Source organism: Pseudorasbora parva, chromosome 19 (genome assembly GCF_024679245.1).
Source record: "Pseudorasbora parva isolate DD20220531a chromosome 19, ASM2467924v1, whole genome shotgun sequence".
NCBI lineage: Eukaryota > Metazoa > Chordata > Actinopteri > Cypriniformes > Gobionidae > Pseudorasbora > Pseudorasbora parva.
Window position 1 is genome coordinate 12535404 of NC_090190.1, and position 22474 is coordinate 12557877.

A 22474-nucleotide genomic window follows, 5' to 3' on the forward strand; every position below is an offset into this window, starting at 1 on the left:
TTTAGTACATTACTGTTCAAAAGATTGCCGTCAGTAAGGTTTTTGATCATTTTTGATCAAAACTGACAATAAATAAATAAAAACGTTTATAATAATTTACACAAAAAAAGATATTCATCAAAGAATCATTAAATAAAATCCACAAAAATGTTAAGCAGCACAACTGTTGCTTGAGCACCAAATCAGCACATCAGAATGATTTCTGAAGGATCATCTGCTGAAAATTCACAGGAAGAAGTTACATTTTTAAATAAGGAATTATATTTCAATTATATATTAATGTATTTTTGATCAAATAAATGCATAAGATACTTTCAAATAAAAAATCTTAATGAGCCCAGACTTTTTAATGTGTAAAATTAAGTTAATAAAGTAGTGTTGTCAAAAGTATTTTTGACACATTTTTTACATTTAAAGGGTTAGTTCACCCAAAAATGAAAATGATTTAATTAATTACTCACCCTCATGTCGTTGGACATCCGTAACACCTTCGTTCATCATCGGAAAACAAATTAAAATATTTCTGTTGAAAGCTGATGGCTGAGAAAGGCTTCAGAAAGGCCTCCATTGGCATTCAGTACATTCCCACTGACCCACTCACAAGACCCATAAAGGCACTAAAGACGACATTACAAAGTCCATCTCACTACAGTGGTTGTACAATAATTTTATAATGCGCCGAGAATAGTTGATTTTTTGCGGGAAAAAAATCGAAATAATGACTTTATCCGCCAAGTTATTGTCTTCCGTGTAGGTCTCTGATGTGAACTCACGCGATAGCGGCGCTCCTCCTCTTCCGGATCATGTATTGAACGGTGGATCTGCGTCATATTCTTGCGCATGCTTCGAGCTAACGTCAATAACTTGGTGGATAAAGTCGTTATTTTGATTTTTGTGAGCACAATAACTATTTTCGTCGCATTGTAAAATTATTGTACAGCCCCTGTAGTGAGATGGACTTTGTAATGTCGTCTTTAGTGCCTTTATGGGTCTTGTGAGTGGGTCAGTGGGAATGTACTGAATGCCAATGGCGGCCTTTCTGAAACCTTTCTCAGCCATCAGCTTTCAACAAAAACATCTTCATTTGTGTTCCGATGATGAACAAAGGTATTACGGGTGTCCAACGACATGAGGGTGAGTAATTAATGAAATAATTTTCATTTTTGGGTGAACTAACCCTTGAAGTACAGACTCAAAATCGCTACTTTTGACATTTTATATATATATATGATAATTTCATAATCGAGGTAACACTTTGAAATTAACCCAGTACATCAACCCAAGCATACAAAAAAATATTTAACTGTTTAAGTTTAATATTAATTAGCAAAAAAATTGTAATGTACACATGGGCAGAAACCCATTCACATTTTTATGGTGTTACACCATCTCTTGGCTGACATCCATTACCATGATCTCTGGATAGCATAGTAAGAGATAAGAGACAACAGGCTGCTCCTGATTCAATATCAAAACATGAGACTAATTCCAGCAGGATTATAACCACGCTTACACTATTACGGCTGAGCACAAAGTAATGACAGCAAAGGCCAGATGATTGTAAAGGAAGGTTTATGTTTCTCTCGGCTGAAGTCTAATTAAACCACACAAGTGTCAGTACTGCTGGGAGAGTGGGAGCAGGAGGATTTCTGAGAAGATCTCTTTCAGGAGTATGGTTCAGTGGAAGGACATGAGAAACTGACTTTTTTATGAATGATTCAATAGCTTTTGAAATATTCAATGTGTAAAGTATTGTACAATATACCATACCATACTATACTACATCATACATACTGTAGAACACTAGACTGCAATATACTACAGTAAATCATACTGTAAAACTGAATGCTACACTATACCACTGCCATATTATACTACACTATACAGATTCTTAAAAAAAAACAAAAAAATACTTCCAAGGATGCATTAAATTGATGTTAAATTGATGTTAAATTGATCTAAATTGTCAGTAATTCGTTGATTAGTTGTAAAGTTTATCCATCATAGAGTGAAAGCTTATCATTTGCATGTGTTTCTAAGTCTTGCCAGTTTAAACATTTAACTGATTTTAAACCATTTAAGCACACGAAGAGGTGAAAGAGAACTCAATTCTGCACAAACACAGAAAGTAGTCGAACCGACACATACATAAAAGGATCTTAAAATACCCGTCTCGGCATGTATTCTTGTAAACACAGTCAGTTATGTAGTGTAACTCTTACTTTTATTTGTAACTTTTTTCTATTGTATTTGTTCTTTTTTCATTAGTGGGAATGATAATTTAGACCAAACGTAAATAGCATCCCTTCCTTGGCAAAATGCCTGTTTGGGAAATACAAGATTTTAATATAAGGCTTAGAGATCAAGGTTTTGATCGACCCGGCTTCAAATCCGCCTTTTTCAGAGCTCGCTCTTCTCTCTTTTCTCATCACGTATCACATTGGAAAGGCATTTACTTACAATAAAAATAAATGATCTAAAAATGAAAATTAAGTGCCTAACGAAGTGTAATAATAATAATAATAAAAGCAATTATTGGGTATGGTTAGGTGTGGAGGGCTTTTATTGTCCCATTGAGGCGCCATCCGTTTAATATTTTTTATAAATATAATCTTTTACACTCTGTTATTATTGCATCCTGTTCATGTACAACAATACTGAGGTGCAATAACTACATTTACATGGTGTAAATATATCACTATTTTAGCATCTATCACTATTTGCCAATAGCTGCTGCCTTTTATTATTAAAGGTCCCGTTCTTCGCAGTGTGCAATATAATATTAGTCAACAAACGGTTCTAGTGACGTCATTCATGAAGGAAGTGCAGGGGTGTAGTCCAAACCGGCCGTTCGCTGTAGGCTTTGAAAGGGAACTTCTGTTAAATAAAATACCTCGCTTGGCATTGAACTTTGAGCTTTATAATTTTACAGGTATTATTTATGCTCTAACAGCAACATTACACACTAACTAAAGTTTGAAAGATCTAATCGCGAAGAACGGGACCTTTAACATTTGTCTTGTTCACTTGTCTTTAGTATTGTTTGAACTGTATTAGTTAGGCTAGCAGTCTTTACTGTTGTCTCAAAGAAGTACTTCAAGTGTTCTTAAGAAATAAACATAAAGCAAAGTTACATTAGATCACTCTGCCCCCAATCCCCGCATTAACCCCGCCCACTTTAAATGTCTGACCAATCACACAAGAAAAAAGTTCTGCAAAGAACTTCAAGTACTCCAAAACCTGGGCTGCGAGAATAAAATTGTCATTTTGTTCTCGCGGCCCTAGGAGCGAGAACTTTTTTTTCTGTTCTTTCGGCGTATGTAACAGCCTTGAGGTTCTACAGGACCGGAGTTCTCCATCCCTGATATAGTGTACAATGACAGACAGGTTTGGCTACTACTATATTCTCCGATTCGGAGTAAAAAATAAAATTATATCAACTGTAAAAATAAATTTATATTAAATCAAGCAATTAAAAAACTTTGAAGCCATTTTTTCCAGCTTCAGTGTGGAAGTACTTTGATTTATCTTTATAGGGCTGTACAGTTTGACAGAAAAGCATAGTACCTTATAGTACAGTAATTTAAAGCAGTTATATTAGTGGTGCAAGTGGTTATATTAGTGGTACTTTCATAGAAATCTTAAATGAAAGCAAGCCAAAGTGTTATGTTTCAATGATCTGCCTCTCTTCAGGAGGAATTGTGACTCAGAGTGTAGTGACGGTGAGGAGGATTTCTATTACACTGAGATTAAGCTGAACACGGACTCTGTGGCGGACGGTTTGAGCAGTCTGTCTCCTGTGTCCCCGTCTGTGCTGTCTCCCCCGCCGGGTTTGGACCAGAGACAGCCGGATGGCACTAACGGGGTGAAGAGTGAGAACACCACCACCACCCCTCTCAGTCGCTCTGCTCCAAGCGCACTCTACCTAGTGCACACAGACCACGCCTACCAGGTACAGCCCATCCAATCACAAGAAGTTTACACACATTTACATAACATTACATCACTCGAGAGATCCACTCTCATGCTCTCGGTACACACCCTCTAGACTGAAGTAAAATGAATGGGACCTAGTAGTTTGATGCAATTACAGAAAGAAACAAAGACATTTAAAGGGTTAGTTCACCCAAAAATTTAAATTCTGTCATTAATTACTTCCTCTTCATCTTCGGAACACAAATGAAGATATTTTTGTTAAAATCCAATGCCTCAGAAAGACTTTTTTTATTGACACCAATGTCATTTCCTCTTTTAAGACCCATAAAAGGCACTAAAGACGTCGTTAAAAAGTCCATCTCACTACAGTGGCTCTACAATAATTTCATGAAGCGACGAGAATTTGTTTTTGTGTGAACAACAACAAAAAAACTAACCCTTTAATATTAGATAATAGCATCAATATGACTGAAGATTGAACAGGCCAAGCTGTGCATAAAGATTAATCACAATATGGAGGATGAAAATTTATGATGACAATTCACGTTCCTCTTGATCATATACATGGCTTTAAGTTTTTATTTGGAAAAAAATATAATGAATTTTTTTTTGTGGAATACATGATGACAGTTTTCTATTTTAAGATATTTTTAAATATGATTTATTCCTGTTATGGAAAGGCTTAATTTTTAGCAGCCATTAAGGCGGGCGTACACGGTGCGATTTTTGCTGTCGTACGAACTCGCAGACGATTTTTTTTTTTCGGGAGAAATCGCGTGGACATCGTGGATGCTCGTATGGTCGCGGCTCGCACCGTGTGAGAGGAAATATGAGACGAGCCGAGCACGTTAAGAGCACCTCCCGACCTTACGATAATTTTTAAACATGTTTAAAAAGTTCGGGGAGTCGGCCCGATTTTTACCAGCATATGGCTGTCCCCTATTGCCAAATCATGCACAAGCACGTCACATACGCTCAATCTATATGACTATTATTAGCTCAGTGGCTGCCACATACTGCGTTCACACACACACACACACACACACACACACACACACACACACACACACACACACACACACACACACACACACACACACACACACACACACACACACACACACTTTCTCTCTCTCACGTGCACTCTTCTCTCTCCCTCTGGTTGTTTCGGTTAAAAGGAATGGCTGTTCTCTGCATTTCAACAAATCATTTTCACATCTTTTTTCTTTATTTTTTGTATCTAAAGCTATAGCAGCAACATTGAAAGCTCCGGTGTCTGTGTTACATGAAAACTTGTGTGATCGCGGCCGGCTCGCGGTGCAAACAGTCATGCCGTGTACCAGCTGATTTGATGCGATGATCAAATTAAATGACTCGTAGCGTCTGCAATATCTCACGACCTTCCGAGTGTCCGAATTCGCACAGTGTACGCCCGCCTTTACTCTAGTCTTTAGTGTCCTTCAGGGGCCTGGAATGACCCAACACAGTTTATGTTCATCCCTAATCCCTTATCATGTTTCACACAAAACAAAACTTTAGAGCAGATGCTAATGACTTGTATGGCAGCGCCACTTTACACGACTGCGCTCATACAGCGTTTTGTTTTTTAGGAGTTTGATAACCCCATTCTATAACCTAACTGACACCTGCACATTTTCAGGACTCATAACCCTATTCTGAACGAACCAGGACAGAGATTGATAACCAATTAGCTGACTAAAGCACAAAACAAAATGATAAAAACCATGTTATATAATAATACAACCCTTTTAAACAATGTATAGTTTTAAATGACTGTGAACAATCAAACAAAAAGCCCACTGCTTAAATAGTAGATGGATATAACAATATATACATGCAGCCCAGTCATAATCCCGGGCCCGCAGAGACTCTATATCAGTGTGACTGTCACTCCACAGGCCACAGCCCCTGTTACCATCCCCTCCACCAGCTCTACTGGCTTCACCCCCTCCAGCAGCAGTTTCAGTATCTCCTGGCAGTCCCCACCTGTTACTTTCACTGGCACCTCTGTGAGTAAACACACACAAGCGCACGCACTCCTGTGCCCATCACACACATGCACGCGCTGAACTCCAGCGTGCCTTGCATTAGACTGCCCCCTTATACACACCGATTGTCTCTCATAATCACCCATTGATCTACCAGTTTGGCCCCTCATTTGATTGGCAGCGATGTCAGGTCGATATGTCAGTCTAACAAATATCTCATCACTGATAGATAACCAAATACCAAAACTCTCACAAAGCAAGCTAAACAGACACCATTTTATGCTCTATGTTTCTATAAATTATGCTTTGAGGTTTTTATGACGGGAAATGGATGAATGATGTCTTTGGCCAGGTGTGAATGATTTTAACTGTCTCGCTCTGACTGCAGGCCTCTCCCACACACAGCCGGACGCAGGGCTTTGGGGAGCAGCGCTCTCAGACCATATCAGTGCTCTCGTCTCCCCCCAGAGCTGCAGGCTCACTCAGGTACAGTCTTAATATACACCTCCACTTAAACCTGAAGAAATTAAAGGGTTAGTTCACCCAAAAATGAACATTCTGTCATTAATTACTTACCCTAATGTCATTTCCTCTCTTTAAGACCCATGAAAGGCACTAAAGACGTCGTTACAAAGTCCATCTCACTACAGTGTCTCCACACTTAGTGATGGGCCGATTTCAAAACAAAGATTTGAACAGTTAGTCGATCAGTGTATCGACTCATGATTCGTATAGCCAATGTCACGTTTTCAGCAGTTTGGCAGTTTGACACGCGATCTGAATCATGAATCGATACGCTGATTCATAACCGTTTAAATCTTTGCTTTGAAATCGGCCATAAAATGTGTAAGTAGTGTAAAAAAATTACAATCAACAATAAGTTCTGTTCTCTATGATGCCAATTCATACTGTACATTATCATGTAATGTCTAAATTCACTTGTTAAAAATAACTGATTTTAGTTTTTAGTGTCTTTATTTTAATTTAGACATTATTGTCCAGAATTTGAATATCATTGCATTTAAATTACATTGCTTGTATCATGTTTGTTTATATAACAATTAATCATTTGCATAAATATGATTAAAATTATGTACACTGACGTGAGATAAAAATTCCAGTCATATAAGGGACATTCTATATTATTAATTATTTTATTCTGTATTACATATAATACTTTATTCTATGGGGGCTGTTGAATGCTTGAATCTGATTGGCTGATAAACGTTCTGAGGTGTGCAATTATTTTCTGGGAAACGCACAGCGATCATACTTCCAGGCAGCTCTCTTGACCGCATTCCAGTTCCATATCACCGTCATCAATTATTCCTTACATATTATGAGGTCACATGACCCACGTCTTACTATTTGACAGTTTATCAGGGATTGATGCTTACTTTTTCACCAGGAGCTCTTGTTCGTGAGTTAAAAAATGTAGGTACTTGTTAAAAAAAACTTTAGGGGTGCAATGCAAATTTATCAAATAATGTGTTTTACCTTTATAAAGGGATACAATGAGACATTTACAACAAAAAGGATATATATATATATTAGATATCACAAGAACAATAATTTAGATTTTATCACAGTATTTGCCATTCACAAATTGACCTCTTAAAATAATAATGAAGATGTTTATACCATTTCAAATATTCAAGATTTTACTTTTCCGCACTCATGCTCCTAAATACTTTTTAAATATGAGCCCTGATAATAATCACAAGCTTTAGATGAACTTGTCTTGAACATGAACACAATTTTGGCTAAATGTTTCGTTTGTTGAACAATTTTTGTGAATCTGTTTTTGTGTTATCTTTTGTGCTGTGCAGTAGGAAGTCACGAGGCGAGGGGAAGAAGTGTCGTAAGGTGTACGGCATGGAAAACAGAGACATGTGGTGCACGGCCTGCCGCTGGAAGAAAGCCTGCCAGAGATTTGTTGACTAAAACAGCAGAGACGGCTGAGACACGAAAACAGGGTGGGCTTCCTTTTGCATGCATAGCATAATAAAAAAACATCCCTTCTCTTTGTTACCGACCACAGACCCACCCTGTCTCACCTCAAACCCACGTGGACCCCGAGGGTCAAACCCTTATGCATTCCCTCCCAGACCAACGAACGCACTCTCAATCTTTGAATCCCTTTCAAAGATCTTTGAGGCGAGTTGCTTTACACTGCAAAAAAGAAAAAGACTTGTGATCCATCTCTTTTTTTGTGTGTTCAATATACTGCTTAAAAACATTCTTGTCAGTTCCTAAAGGACTAGTTAGGGCAAGACCAGCCTCTGTCAAAGCTCTTTTTAAAAGAGAAGAAAGCTCTCTTTCAGACCGTGCAAGAGTGCTATAAAACAGAAACAGTGAAAAGTGTTTCTTTTTCAATGGGCACTTTTTCCGCATTTCTCCTGCCCGTTTTACTACAGGTTAAGGGTTGGACAGCCAGAAAACCCTGTCTTCTCAAGAATGTACCACCACAGGGTTTGTTTTGGGATGCTGACTGGACAGCTCTCTTGAATTCATCAATGCAAAAAAAATGATGGGAAGAGAAGGAATTTCAGCTCCCATTTTCAGCCGTGTTGTCACAAGCAATTGCACCTACAAAGGATGGATTTTATATCTCTGGTTTTATATTTGCGTTTACCAATAGGACATTTCTTTCAGGGATGCGATCAGTAAAAGCAAAACCAGCAGTTAGATTTAACAGCAGAGAACTCAGTGCTTTTTGTCACAGGAATATCTTCTTGCTACCAAAAAGGGTTTTTTACGTGCCATTTTCTTTCTTTCTTTCCTTTTTTTTTTGTTGCTGAGTGTAACTGACTTCAACTGAATGAAGTACAAAGACTGCGATCATTAAAACCCAACAGCACAGACTTGCATCAAAGTTAGCAGTCGCAAGAACCAGTCATTCAGGCAACGCAACCTCTACTTCCCATCAGACTCCATCAGCAGGAATGAACTGCATTCATTTTAGAGCCATAGATGAGCCTGCGGTGGTTTTACACCACAGTCTGTTGCCTAGAGAGGTTCGGCCAACATGCCTGGGTAAAGAGTATAAAAACTTTGCAAAGTGGTTAATTTTACCTCTGAAAGGTGACGAGTTCTTATCCTCACCTTTTTCCTGACCTCACAGGTTCAAGTAGAAAGTAATAAAAAAAGCAAATGCCACATCTCCTCCAGCGCAGGAGCTCATGCTGGAAGCACTTAGATGCGGTGGTGTTATTCTTCAGTAGTTGGTACAGTATCGTGTAACGTGGCTGAACGCTGGTTACAGGAGGATGGACGTCTTTTCACGATGAGAGTCTTTGCAAAATAGGATAGAATGAAATTGTTTGAGGCCCACATGACATGTCGACACTTGGTTTGGCTTTCGTGGAATACGGCAGCTCAGTTGGCAATCGTTATCTGGCACTGTTTTGATGGCTCTGATACAGTCTAACATGATATTGTCTACATAACATCGACACAAGCTAGTTAACTCATCATATGCATGCAAACAGTGTTAATTGTGATCAGCACAATTGTACGTTTCTGTTTTGTTCATCACAAGATTCCCTTCTCACTTACTGTTGATATGTGTATATAGATAAGGTATACAGGTGTTCATTTCTCCAAAACGAAATGTTTTATGCCCAGAGGAACACATGGTTTAATTGGTAGAATTTGGAGTAAGGCTTTATTCACACTGCACATAAATCTGATTTGGTTTCAAATCCAATTTCAAATTAGATCCATTTGATTATATAGTCTAGTTAATATCCTATGTATTTAAATTGGTTCATTGGAATATGGAATATAACAATCAGGATGATGACAAGAAACTACTTGAAATCTGATTTGATTGTTTACATTGAGATGCTTTGAAGAAATCTGATTTCACACCTGATATGGATGTGGTTTAGATCTTTAAAACTAAAATAGATGGATTTTTTGCTGCTTGAATAAAGCCACACACTAGGCTAATAAAAAACAACTATAGAGCTATAATTAAAATCAATACACATTTGAATATTTAAATAGCATCTCCAAAACAAACACACTTTAGGTCTTCACTTTGGGTCTTGTTTATAGAGTCCATGTCTATCAAACAATATATATATGACTGTTTCTGCATTTTGATCTGTAATTTTCTTTTTTTCCCCACATTCTGTTGACATGATTCAACAGATCTTGCATGGAAACGGTCTCAAGGTTCTTGCGTATTTCCGTATCACTAGAGGCGTATGACTTTGTGAAAGCACAGCTATGCTGAAGCCACACACCAGCACTCTAAGGGCTCTAGCACTCCCAAATCTACTCCAATGCCCATCAAAACACTTTGTGATCTCACGCCAGAGATGAAGATGTGAGTTTCAATAATTAATAGCTGGATATTTTGGCCCCTAAGCTGGTGTGAGGAACATCTCAGAGGCTGCTGCTTGTCCCTCCATTCCCTTCCTGGTGCTATAATAGACCAAAGGGTCTGAGAGATCTTACGGGCGTTTTACGCGATAGGACAAGCTGATGCCTACAGCCGTTTACACTCAGTATATACTTGAGGAAACTCTTCATCATGTTTCCAACAAATGAGATTGAAGTCATTTTTAGGAGCGAGTTTTGGTAATATATTTCTATATAATGCTCTCGTCTCGGATAAGCTGTTGTGTGAAGTAATTGTACTTAACATCACGGTGCATTTGATTTCCAATGATGTTTCACACACCTGTCACCATGGTGCTTCGGCTGAGGTTTTGTTAGCTAGGCCACGGCGCATTACTCGTGTTCATCATGGGTGCTAGTTTTCTTGTGCATTGGCCTTTCTTTTGTTGTACAGCATGAAATTTAACACATACATGGTGCATATCAAGCTGCAACAAGGTTGTGTTTTCACTATTTTCTTTGTTTATGGCCAACTTCATTCACAAGTTAAACAGTATATAATGTACCTACCTACCTACAATAGTACATATATAAGCTACCTGGTAAACAGTATTTAGGATGCTGCTCATGAATACCTACTTCGGTCCATGTCTCATAGTAATGCAGTACCAAGCTTTTATTGTTCAGATCTAGCTGGACGCCGAGGTGTTAGCCGTCTTTAACCTATAAGTAGTTCGGTGTAAACATACTGTATAGGTAATAACCAAGATAACTAATAATACTGTTGTATTACTCAAAAATGTGTAACTGTTTTGATCCATATTTTAAGCTACTTTAACACACCGGTGTACAGATTCTAGGGAACAGAATCTAGTTCTGCTTCCTGTTCTGAACTTTCACAAGGTCCAGAGTTTAACGTGCTAGCTAGCCGCTTTAAAAGAGGCAGAAAAGTCTCGCCATCTCACGGAAAATGGGGTGCTAATCGGATACCCATATGGCTTTTGGTGGTATTAGTGTTGGATCTGTGCAGATGTTAAGGGTGGGTGTGTGTATCCTATGTCAGACTGACCCAATCTGAATGTCTTTGCGTAGACTGAATCGTTTGTGTAACTCCAAACCGCCACTCAGCTATAGCCAGATGGCAGATGGGCCACTCAGTAGTCTACTTACATAACTTGCATGTTTGTGTCGAACTACAAACAGCAAGAACGAGTAGAGGCTGTAGATAGTGCAGAGACTGAGTCTGCAAAAAAAGAAAGAAAGAGAGGCTGTAGTCGAAAGGAACATTCCAGACTGCACATTTAAATCTTTTTGTTATGAAAGTGTCATCATAATAGAACGTGCTCTCTCTTAGAGGGCTGATCTCAGCTGTCATTGGACAGTATTAGCATTCTGCGATGCATAGTACCGACAAAATAGCTGCCAGGTCCCCATGGTGCATGATCAGGCCATGTCTATCCTAGTTCAGGGGGACGAGAGGAGGCCTGAGAGGTTTTGTTTTTGTTTTCTGTGAAGGGGGACAGTCCCTCTGACCGCTTTCAGGAATGTATTAGTATGAGGATATATAGGAGTCTGACTGTGCCTTGGTGAGGTCTGATATTGTGCGTAGAGATGCACAGAAAAGCAAAGGAATGTTTCTGGTGTTGGCTTGTCTGAGTTCATCATTTCATCTGGATTTAAACGTGTGAGAGTGGAGGCCCTTTTTTATGGATTTAAGGACTAGATCTTGCTTTTTTTCCTGCTCAAAGTGTCTTTTAATCAATTTCAAGCTTGGGGGTGAGGGTGTATTTTCCCGGTTGTACTTTGTAAAAGATTTTTAGCTACAATATTGTAGTTGTTTTTGTCTTGTTGTTTTTATCTCCGGTTTTGTAAACGCAGCGGGAAACATTTAATCAACATTTCAAGCAGAGGTTTGTTGAATACTGCTGCGTTTTAAAGATGGGGGAACGTTTTTCTTACAAGATGCTTAAACAGTGAGATCATCCATTATTGTCAGAGACTAAAAAACTCCAGTCTAACAGATAAAACCATGCATAGGAGAACTTATGAATCATAAGCTTGGTTGGATTCAGATTTTTGCTTTCAATCATCTTACAAAGCAGGGCTGCATGATTTTTGAAGGGGGGAACGAATTGCGTATTATTATAATGTTTTTTCTTTTTTTATATAAAAATAAAAAAATGATAAATTGTGATTTGCAATTTAAAATTAGATTTAAAAAGAAAAAAAAACTTTTTATAGGGCTGCACAGTTTGGGCAAAATTTTGTAATTTATATATCAGTATGACTTTATTATAATAATGATAATAATAACAAAAGTACTGTGAAATTACATGTTCATTATTACTACTATTATGATGATGATTATTATTACTATTATCATTTAATTAAAATAATAAACAAATAGGAAATATTACTATTTATACTTGCTGTATAAAAATTTTGGTTTTACAGTACAACTTTATAATAACATTATACAACGGCCTTATTTCTTCATTTTCAAGTGTTAAGCCATCAAGCTTTTATTTTAGCCACTTAAGCTTCAATTTTGTAGACAACTGCCATCTGAGAGAACGATTGCCGCATGTTGTGATTCCAAATGCACAAGCGGCCCAAACTCAGAGCACATGCAGAGCTGAGTCTGTGGAGCAGTATTTACTGCAAACCGAGTCGCTCTGAGCCGCTGAAAACACTGGATGGGGAGCTGCTCGCGTGTAAACAAACACAGTGCCATGCTTCCCTATCAAACAAGCAGCACATGTATTTATTGAAATTGCAGCTTTTGTGATTTTATTATTGCACTAAGCCATTTGAGGGTTATTTCGATTAATCATGCAGCCCTACTTCAAAGGATCCCAGAGAAAAAGCAGGATGTAATTCAACACATTTCTAACTCAAGCCATGGGTTGTGAGAAAGAAAACCAACAATAACCCATCCAAAAAGGACTGCATGGGAAAGTAGGCTAAGCGCTCTGAATGGATTATCTCACTGCTGACCATTGTCAATCAAGAACCATGTTAACCTCAAGAACTCAAAGACTGTCGCACTGGATTTTTACACTTTTTCAAGTATTTACTTATCTAACTGTATTTTTATTACTGCATGTGCATGCCGAAGAAAACAAACAAAAAATATGATCTAAATTTATGAATGTGTTGTTTGTGATGTTTTATCTGTAAAAACAGGCACAGGGCAGGCAGGCTGCTGTTACTATACGAATTTCTTGCAAAAGCCACTTCCTCTGAAAACGTATTCATTTTCATCATGCAATTTCAGCACCTTTTAAGAGTCACACATTTTCATGGTATGAAAAGGACCCAACCCAATAAAGTAAAATGTAAAAATAAATTTTAACCCTCACGTCTTTCCAAACCCTTATGAATTTCTTTTTTTCCCCACTGAAACACAAAGGAGATGTTTGGAATATTTTCAATCTCGTAACCAAATGCAACAGGCCAAGTTTAAGAATGCAATTGAATGTTTCCCAAACAAATTCATATTACTTCAGAACACTTACACAGTCCTCGACTACAATTAAGGTACTTTTATATACTTTTATTGTTTTGCATGGGGACTAAAGCAGCATAAGCATTCTTCAAAACATCTCCTTTTGTGTTCCACATGAAAAAGTGAGTCATACAGATTTGGAACAACTTGATGGCAAGTAAATGGCAATTTTTATTGAATTATTCATTTTTGGTGAACTATCCCTTTAAGACAGAGTGCTTTAAACTGATTGGCTGAAGTGCTGATAGAAACTGCCATATTCTTTAGTCATTCCATTGCGAAAGCCAAATTTGTATGGCTTCTTCTTAAAGCTGTTCTATAATTAGCAGCATGTGCTCACATCTAGTGAATGGGGTGGGGGGTGCCATAAAAACGAACAGATGCTGACAATAAAATTACCAGCTTCTGACCGCCTAAGCAGAGGCTATAATAACCAACGGCTGATGGATACTACATAAGCACTTAGAAATGATCCAAATCAGAGGACCAGTTCATCTCAAGGACCAATGTTGTCAGCCCAAACTGTGCTTTTTATATTTTTCGTCACACATTCTGTCCCATTGTCTGTTCTTTTGACATTCCTGATTTCACAAGTATTGTTTGATGTTGAGGATGGGCATCTGATGCCCTGTGCACATGATGGGAAATCTACTGTGTAAAGAGAAAAAGGGAAAACTCAGGATGTCTTCATCTTTGCATGCCACTGCTCGCAGGAAAAAAGATGCAGCAGTTGAGTTGTAAAGCCATAGAGGAAAAGAGGTTTGTTTGGGTGATCCATGCCATTTACCAAAATTATTGTTTTGACCAGTAAGCAATGTCTAGACTATATACAATTACTGTGTATTATCCATTTTTGCACATTGATTATATGTATATTGAAGCTGTCCTTTAAGAAGGTACTTGATGTCTCTATGCCAATGTGAATTATAAAGTCATTGATGGGGGACATTTTCTATTGTAGATGCAATAGCTATGAATAAATGGATGGTTTATTTATATGCTTATGATCAAAAAAATGTTATCAAGAAAAGGGACAGCTTTGAAATTGCTGGGTTTTCAAACAATTATTTCAACTTGATTGTACCATATGAATTTGTGACATTAACACTAACGAACTTAAGGATCACAGCTGAAATTGTTACTAAGGCTTAAAACCAAGAAACCCAAAGATTATCTCTTAAATTGGACATGATAGGTTATAATGAAGCTAATAGTAAGTAAACTGTACGAATGTCACTTAAACTTAGTGTAAAATTCAGACACAGTAAGGGCCGGTTCACACAGAACGCATTTTCCCATTCAACTGCGCTACTTTTCACTGCTTTTTAATGTAAACGCGCTAGAATGACGTGTTTGACCATTGTGCTCATGTCTTCTGCACGACGCAGCATTTTAAAATGTGGCGCTCAATATTAAAACAACTTTTAAGACCCCTTTGCTAGTCCTTGCGTTTTTCCGTTTCAATGACCTGCGTCGCGCATTTTATCCGCAAAAATGCGTTCTGTGTCAATAACCCCTTAAGTTGCCATGTTTATTTAGGCTATTAGCGAAATTTTGCGATCATGATGTAGGCCTACTACTAACTCAGAGGTCAATTCAACATATTAGTATATTACTATATTAGTACTATATTGGTAAACGCTGCAAAATGTAATGTTAACAGTTCAAAAAACCTGAATCCGACGTGGAATCCGAGCAGGGAAATGTCCGTCTCATAAAATTCCAGAATGCTTGGATTCCTATAGAGTGGTGCAGGTATGACATCACTTTGTAGGCCAATCGGCAGTTAGCAACACACTGGTTCCCTCAGGGGGAAAAAATATAATTTTTCATTTTCCATAGGCTTTTGGATCACCTAAGTTTGGATACTTAAATATTTTTGTCCATACAGATAATTTTCACAGATTAACACAACTTTTATGAATTTTGACGCCAAAATGCAGTCGCCAGAAGTAAACCGCTAAAGGTCGCTCGACTTCAACATCAGTAAGCTTCTGTAAAACTATTATAGTTTATGAGAGCACAATTATAACAAAGCTGTAAAAGCAGACCTGTTTGGTAATCTCCCTGACAACCTCTGTAGTTCTAAATTAGCAACCGCCTTTTTCAAGACATAACCGCTTATGAGGGGGGTAATTATCAGTGGGATAATACTGGTGTATTTTATGTCGTTGAATAAAACGTGAAAGCGTCTTGAGCATGTGTTTACCACAGAACTTATTTCAGCCATTTAACTGAAAACCCCAATAAATACATTTTAAAAACATTGACTTCTGCATGATAGAATGGGAAGTGGGAAAATGTTAACTCCTTCCACTTCTTGGCCTATAAAGTGATGTCATACCTGCATTTTTGCCTGTGGAATTTCGCCATACAAAGATAAATGTGACCGCACTTTTAAAGTCCATAAACAATAAACCGGTTGTTGCCCACGGTGAAAATTAAAAAGGAGTGGTTCAACCGTCAAATGCGTACGTGTAGCAAATATTTAAATGGGAAACCAATCGAAAGTGAGTTTCTCAATGGAAAACCGCATTCTGTGTGTCTGTGAAAGATCCCTTCTGATTATGAAAAAGTTAAGATGTAGATGTCGCCTGAAACACACTGACCTGTATTTGAAGTGATGAGATAAATGAGCTGCTCATCTCTCAACATTAATAACACTTCATCCTGGGTTTAATGCAGACGTCACCTGCCAGTTCAAGCCGAGAGCGTCGCACGTGCGTAATCCCAGCGGCCTCCCTCACGCTTTTAATTTCTGTAAAACCCATAATAACAAAGTGCAGAAAGATTTGAGGCGCAGGTTTCAGAGGTTCAGAGGCTTTTCTTAATGTTGCTGAAGGCTGTTAGCCGGCAACAATTAAGTCTAATGAAATTAACAAGTGTAGTCCTAAACGGTGTCAAGTATCAGCAGAAACGAGGGCCTTAATTAGAGGATATTTTTAAGGCTTCATGCCATTATATTTTGTCATTGTGAGTGTAGTCTGTTCACTCGGATACAATTATGCAATTTTATGCTTTTAGTGCACAGGTTCGCGCAGTAACACGTGACAAATAACTCGTAGGCCTAATAAAAAAATAAAACATAAACTATTTTTTACACCGCTCGCAGGTGGTCTGTGGATATTACCATAGATGGAAATGATGATATTTCATTATCTGGACTTGATAAAATATCGCAATACATTAACTGAAAGCACTTGCTATATGTACAATGTCTTACAATGTTTATATAAATGCATCGTTTTGTTTTTTTTGCGTTTCCCAAAGTTACATAGGTTTTCATCTCCCTCATCCCGAGGGAGAAACACTTGGTGACTGTTATTATTATATATCTCACTTGCTGGCTGTACTAGTTTTTACTCTGAGCTGTGTGTAAATATTAACTGCCATTGTAATTGTGCTACGGTGACAATGTTCTGGTGCTCGTCAGTGCCGCTGTTGTTGTTTTCTTTGGTGTGAAGACCTTTCAAAGGTGCCTGTGTTCATACGAGCTCCTGGTCACGAAAAAAATAAAAACCAATTTCTTTCCGGCAGCTGTTTACTATACAATGTCTGCTGGTGCGTATTTATTCATCTAAATATAACACGGCCTAATGTGCTTATTTCAGAAACTGGGTTTGATTATAATAGGTTGCAGACATAAATGTTAGAGTAGGCCTAATTAGCAGCCTTCGGTCATTCTGTGTTTAGTAACAGAAAAAAATGCACACAAAGCTTTCAGGTTTTTGAGTGTTTGCAGACCCCATGGTAGATGACTAATTAAAATAGCCTTTAGGATATTATGCATGAAATGTAGGCTTAACTATTTGGAAATACTGACTGGGAACATGTTTTAGATAAAACGATTTCTCAGTAACACTTTATTTTACAGTGTCCTTGTTACATGGTGTACTTACTATAGTACCCTAATAACAAGCTTTATAATTTCAGTGAATGGCCATTTCTGTTTTTAAGTCCATAAAAGTGCAACTATCCATCATAAAAGTGGTCCATAAGGCTCCAGGGGTTAATAAAGGCCTTCTGAGGCGAAGTGATACGTTTGTGTAAGAAAAATATCTTTATTTAAAACTTTACAAACTGTAATCTTGAATTTCCGCTAACTGCAGTATGCCTGTTCAGCGTATCTTAAGTTCCGCAAACTTGGTTCTTGTAAGAACAGGCATATTCTCAACAGAGCGTCCTACATCATACTCGTCTAGAACACCAGTCTCTCGTGAATGTGCTTACGAAAGCTAGAGATTACAGTTTGTAAAGTTGTATGGATATTTTTTCTTACACAAACCCATCGCTTAGCTTCAGAAGGCCTTTATTACCCCCGGAGCCATATGGAGCACTTTTATAATGGATAGATGCACTTTTATGGACTTAAAAACAGAAACAGCTGTTCACTGCCATTTTTAAATCTTTAAAAATGGCTTTAGAGCCAGGACTTTTTTAATATAACTCCGATTGTATTTGTCTGAAAGAAGAATGTCATATACACCTAGGATGACTTGAGGGAGAGTAAATTATGGGCTAATTTTCATTTTTTGGTGTCTATCCCTTTAAACTATTAATAGACTCTCTTGACATATTAAAGTCACCTTGAGAAAGTAAACATTGTGGTGCCATCTAGTGTTCTGTAGTGGTTGTACAGCTGAGAGAAATACAACTGCGTTGACTTTTCCTGTAACATTTCAAAGAATGACTGCACAAAGACAGTGTGTGATGTGCTTTATTATGCATACAAAGCCACAAATGTTTATATTAAAGTAGTTCTAGTCTTTCAGGATGCTAATTATAAATGAACAACAGCAGATTTAAATACGACTGCCACCCAAAACAAAAGTCCATTAGAGACATTCAGTGTAAAGCAACATTCATATTCAAAAGATGATGTGAGGAAAGAGGGAGGAAACGTACAACACCTGAGCTACAGTATGACATCAGTGAGGCAGAAGGGGGATACAACATTTTTGGTCGCACTGGAGATTTCCACCCTCCATCTAGTATGTCACAACACAAAACACACATAAATCTGTTTTGAACAGATTACCGTTGACCAAAGTTTTCATATTAGTATTTTTTTTATATAGGATATCACTACCAGATCTAAACTGATAGATCAAACACTTTGAACTTAAACCTCTGTAAACATCTATATTCCTATATAGTTCTTGCAACAGCATAGCAGCAAGCATACACCATTTGCTTGTCTCTGTATATCAAAGCAAAATGCAAAAAATGTAAAAGTACACTCGAATTAAGTGCCAAGAATGAAATGAAATATTAATGTATGAGAACACATCTGCCTTGAACGCAACAACTGGTTAAGTACCACATGCAGAAGCCCCTGCACATTACTAGATCATAAATGATACTAAATATCTACAAACTCAAACAATATCAATAAAAATATACTTTTATTTAACCTATAACAAACTTAATTTTGAGGTTTAAGAATTACTGGAATTAGTGCTTGGAAATATGATGTAGTTGCGCTGGATCTAAAGCTAATAATTTTATATGAACACTGCTTTTTGGCCGTGTTAGGCAGTGTAAAACAACAGGGAAGAGATGCCATATAGTCAAGGAGACTACAATGTATATCCCTCATAGTGTCCTGTCGTCTGAAAAAAATCTACAGCAGTGGTCCAATTACAAAGCCATCAGAAACACCATCAAAGTGAGATTAAAGAAATACTTCACCTAAAAATGAAAAGTCTGTCATTTACTCACCCTCAGGTTGTTCCAAACCTGCAATTTCAGTCTTCTGCTGACCCCTAAAGTTGATTTCACGAGTTCACACTTACAAATAATTCAGATAGAATAAATGGTATGCGTATTTGGCGTGCTGTCCGAGGAGAGGGCTCCGAGCTCGGTATTTGGCCCGAACCCAGAGTACTCCCCCCGTATTTCTGGTTAGGAAAGTTAACCAGGTGCGTGTGAGGTAGAAGGGGTGGTGGAGGGATGCTGCAAACTTTGTCAAGGAACGTTGGTGAGTTGACTGGGTATTTATGTGATCCTCCACTTGAGCTGATTGGTAGACATGTTGATTACTGATTGTTGACAGCTGGTTGGAATGACATCATGATTAGGTAGATCATTTGAACGTGCTTCTCCCGAACTTAGTTTTTTAAGAAACATCATTTCACGAGTTCACACTTACAAATAATTCAGATAGAATAAATGGTATGCGTATTTGGCGTGCTGTCCGAGGAGAGGGCTCCGAGCTCGGTATTTGGCCCGAACCCAGAGTACTCCCCCAAAAAATTGCTACTAGCATAGGACAGCAGCCAGTAAATGATGTTGATGCCCCCCAAAAGTTGCAGAGCATGAACTGGTGCTGTGCCAATCGAAGGGGGGGATAGTCACTGGATCGGGAGATCTTGTTCATTATTGTCTGAGGTTTGTATGGTCGTGATATCAGAAAGGTGAACCTCGTTGGTAGTCAGCTGGGGTGGTTGCGTGTAGGCAAGAGGAGATAGCAGTGCTGTGGCAGTGGAGACGAGCTGTTTCAGCATACTTTCAAACGTATCCAATGAGCTGGCTGTACAAAGAATTAGGCTCCTGTAGGAGTTGAGAAGATGACACTGCTGTGGGGGTGGGACAAGTTTGGATGGAGGAACAGAACTCCTGCGGGAGTGAGGTTGGTGATACTGCTGTGGCAGTGGAGATGAGCCCTTTTAAATCTGCTTTCCAAACTATCCGAAGACCCAGTTGTACAGAGAATTGGGCTCCTGTGGGGTGGAGAAGGTGAGACTGCTGAGACAGTGAAACAGGTTTTGAAAAGACGTATCAGAGCTCCTGCGGGAGCGAAATTGACTATAACTGCTGCGGCAGAGGATACGAGACGTTTCAACTTGCTTTCCAACTATCCAAACGAACAATTTGCACGGATGATTGGGCTCCTGTGGGAATGGAGATGACGACATTGCTGTGGTATTGAAACGAGTTTCAATGGAGTATCGGGCTTTGCGAGAGCCGAGTTGTCGATACTGCTGCAGCCGTGGAGACGAGCCATTTAACTTGTTTTTCGAAACCAGTGAGCTGGGTTGGACGTAGAACTGACACTCCTGCGGAAATATGGAGAAATCACTGCTGTGGCAGTACAAGCAAGTTGAATGGAAAAAACGGAACTCTTGCGGGAGCTGAGGCGGTATCACTGCTGTGGCATTGGAGGCCTTTGGGTGGAGGAACTGGCTTCTGTTGGAGCGGAGGAGATGACACTGTTTTGCAGTAAAGTCGGTTGGAGAAACTGGGCTTCTGCTGGAGCGAATGAGATAACACTGCTACGGCAGTGAGAACTAGCTGGATGGAAAAGCTTAGCTTCTGTTAGAACGGAGGAGATACGGCTGCGGCAGTGAGAGCCAGCTGGATGGGGAATACTGAGCTTCTATTGGAGTGGAGGAGATAACACTGCTGCGGCAGTGAAAACCAGCTGGATGGAAAAGCTTAGCTTCTGTAAGAACGGAGGAGATACTGCTGCGGCAGTGAGAGCCAGCTGGATGGGGAATGCTGAGCTTCTATTGGATCGAAGGAGATACTGCTGCGGCAGTGAGAGCCAGCTGGATGGGGAATAATGAGCTTCTATTGGAGCGGAGGAGATAACACTGCTGCGGCAGTGAGAGCCAGCTGGATGGAGAATCCTGAGCTTCTGTTAGAGCGGAGGAGATAACACTGCTGCGGCAGTGAGAGCCAGCTGGATGGAGAATCCTGAGCTTCTGTTAGAGCGGAGGAGATAACACTGCTGCGGCAGTGAGAGCCAGCTGGATGGAGAATCTTGAGCTTCTGTTAGAGCGGAGGAGATAACACTGCTGCGGCAGTGAGAGCCAGCTGGATGGAGAATCCTGAACTTCTGTTAGAGCAGAGGAGATACTGCTGCGGCAATGAGAGCCAGCTGGATGAAGAATCCTGAGCTTTTGTTAGAGCGGAGGAGATAACACTGCTGCGGCAGTGAGAGCCAGCTGGATGAAGAATCCTGAGCTTTTGTTAGAGCGGAGGAGAAAACACTGCTGTGGCAGTGAGAGCCGGCTGGATGGAGAATCCTGAACTTTTGTTAGAGCGGAGAAGATAACACTGCTGTGGCAGTGAAAGCCAGCTGGATGGGGAATACTGAGCTTCTGTTAGAACAGAGGAGATAACTGCTGCGGCAGTGAGAGCCAGCTGGATGGAGAATCCTGAACTTTTGTTAGAGCGGAGGAGATAAGCCGGCTGGATGGAGAATCCTGAACTTTTGTTAGAGCGGAGGAGATAACACTGCTGTGGCAGTGAAAGCCAGCTGGATGGGGAATACTGAGCTTCTGTTAGAACAGAGGAGATAACTGCTGCGGCAGTGAGAGCCAGCTGGATGGAGAATCCTGAGCTTTTGTTAGAGCGGAGGAGATAACACTGCTGCGGCAGTGAGAGCCAGCTGGATGGAGAATCCTGAGCTTCTGTTAGAGCGGAGGAGATAACACTGCTGCGGCAGTGACAGCCAGCTGGATGGAGAATCCTGAGCTTCTGTTAGAGCGGAGGAGATAACTGCTGCGGCAGTGAGAGCCAGCTGGATGGAGAATCCTGAGCTTCTATTAGAGCGGAGGAGATAACACTGCTGCAGTGAAAAATTTGAGGTGGGTTCCTGCGGGAGTGACTGGAGAGATGCTGCTACGGCAGTGAATATTATTGATTCATTTAGTGAATTTGGTGA

The 22474-nt window shown here is 39.3% G+C and overlaps 1 protein-coding gene across 2 annotated transcripts in view; it reads left to right on the forward strand.

The window, feature by feature from the left end:
- The window catches only part of znf704 (zinc finger protein 704), a 70147-nt gene extending 54970 nt beyond the window's left edge, over positions 1 to 15177 (forward strand). The window contains exons 6-9 of one of the 2 annotated variants that reach the window (XM_067426573.1): positions 3694 to 3952; positions 5856 to 5966; positions 6334 to 6431; positions 7775 to 15177. In XM_067426573.1, the coding sequence (XP_067282674.1) occupies positions 3694 to 3952; positions 5856 to 5966; positions 6334 to 6431; positions 7775 to 7889 (583 nt within the window). In that variant the 3' untranslated portion in view covers positions 7890 to 15177. The remainder of the gene's footprint in view (positions 1 to 3693; positions 3953 to 5855; positions 5967 to 6333; positions 6432 to 7774) is intronic. The other variant, XM_067426574.1, reaches the window with a different exon arrangement.
- The last annotated feature ends 7297 nt before the right edge of the window (positions 15178 to 22474 follow it).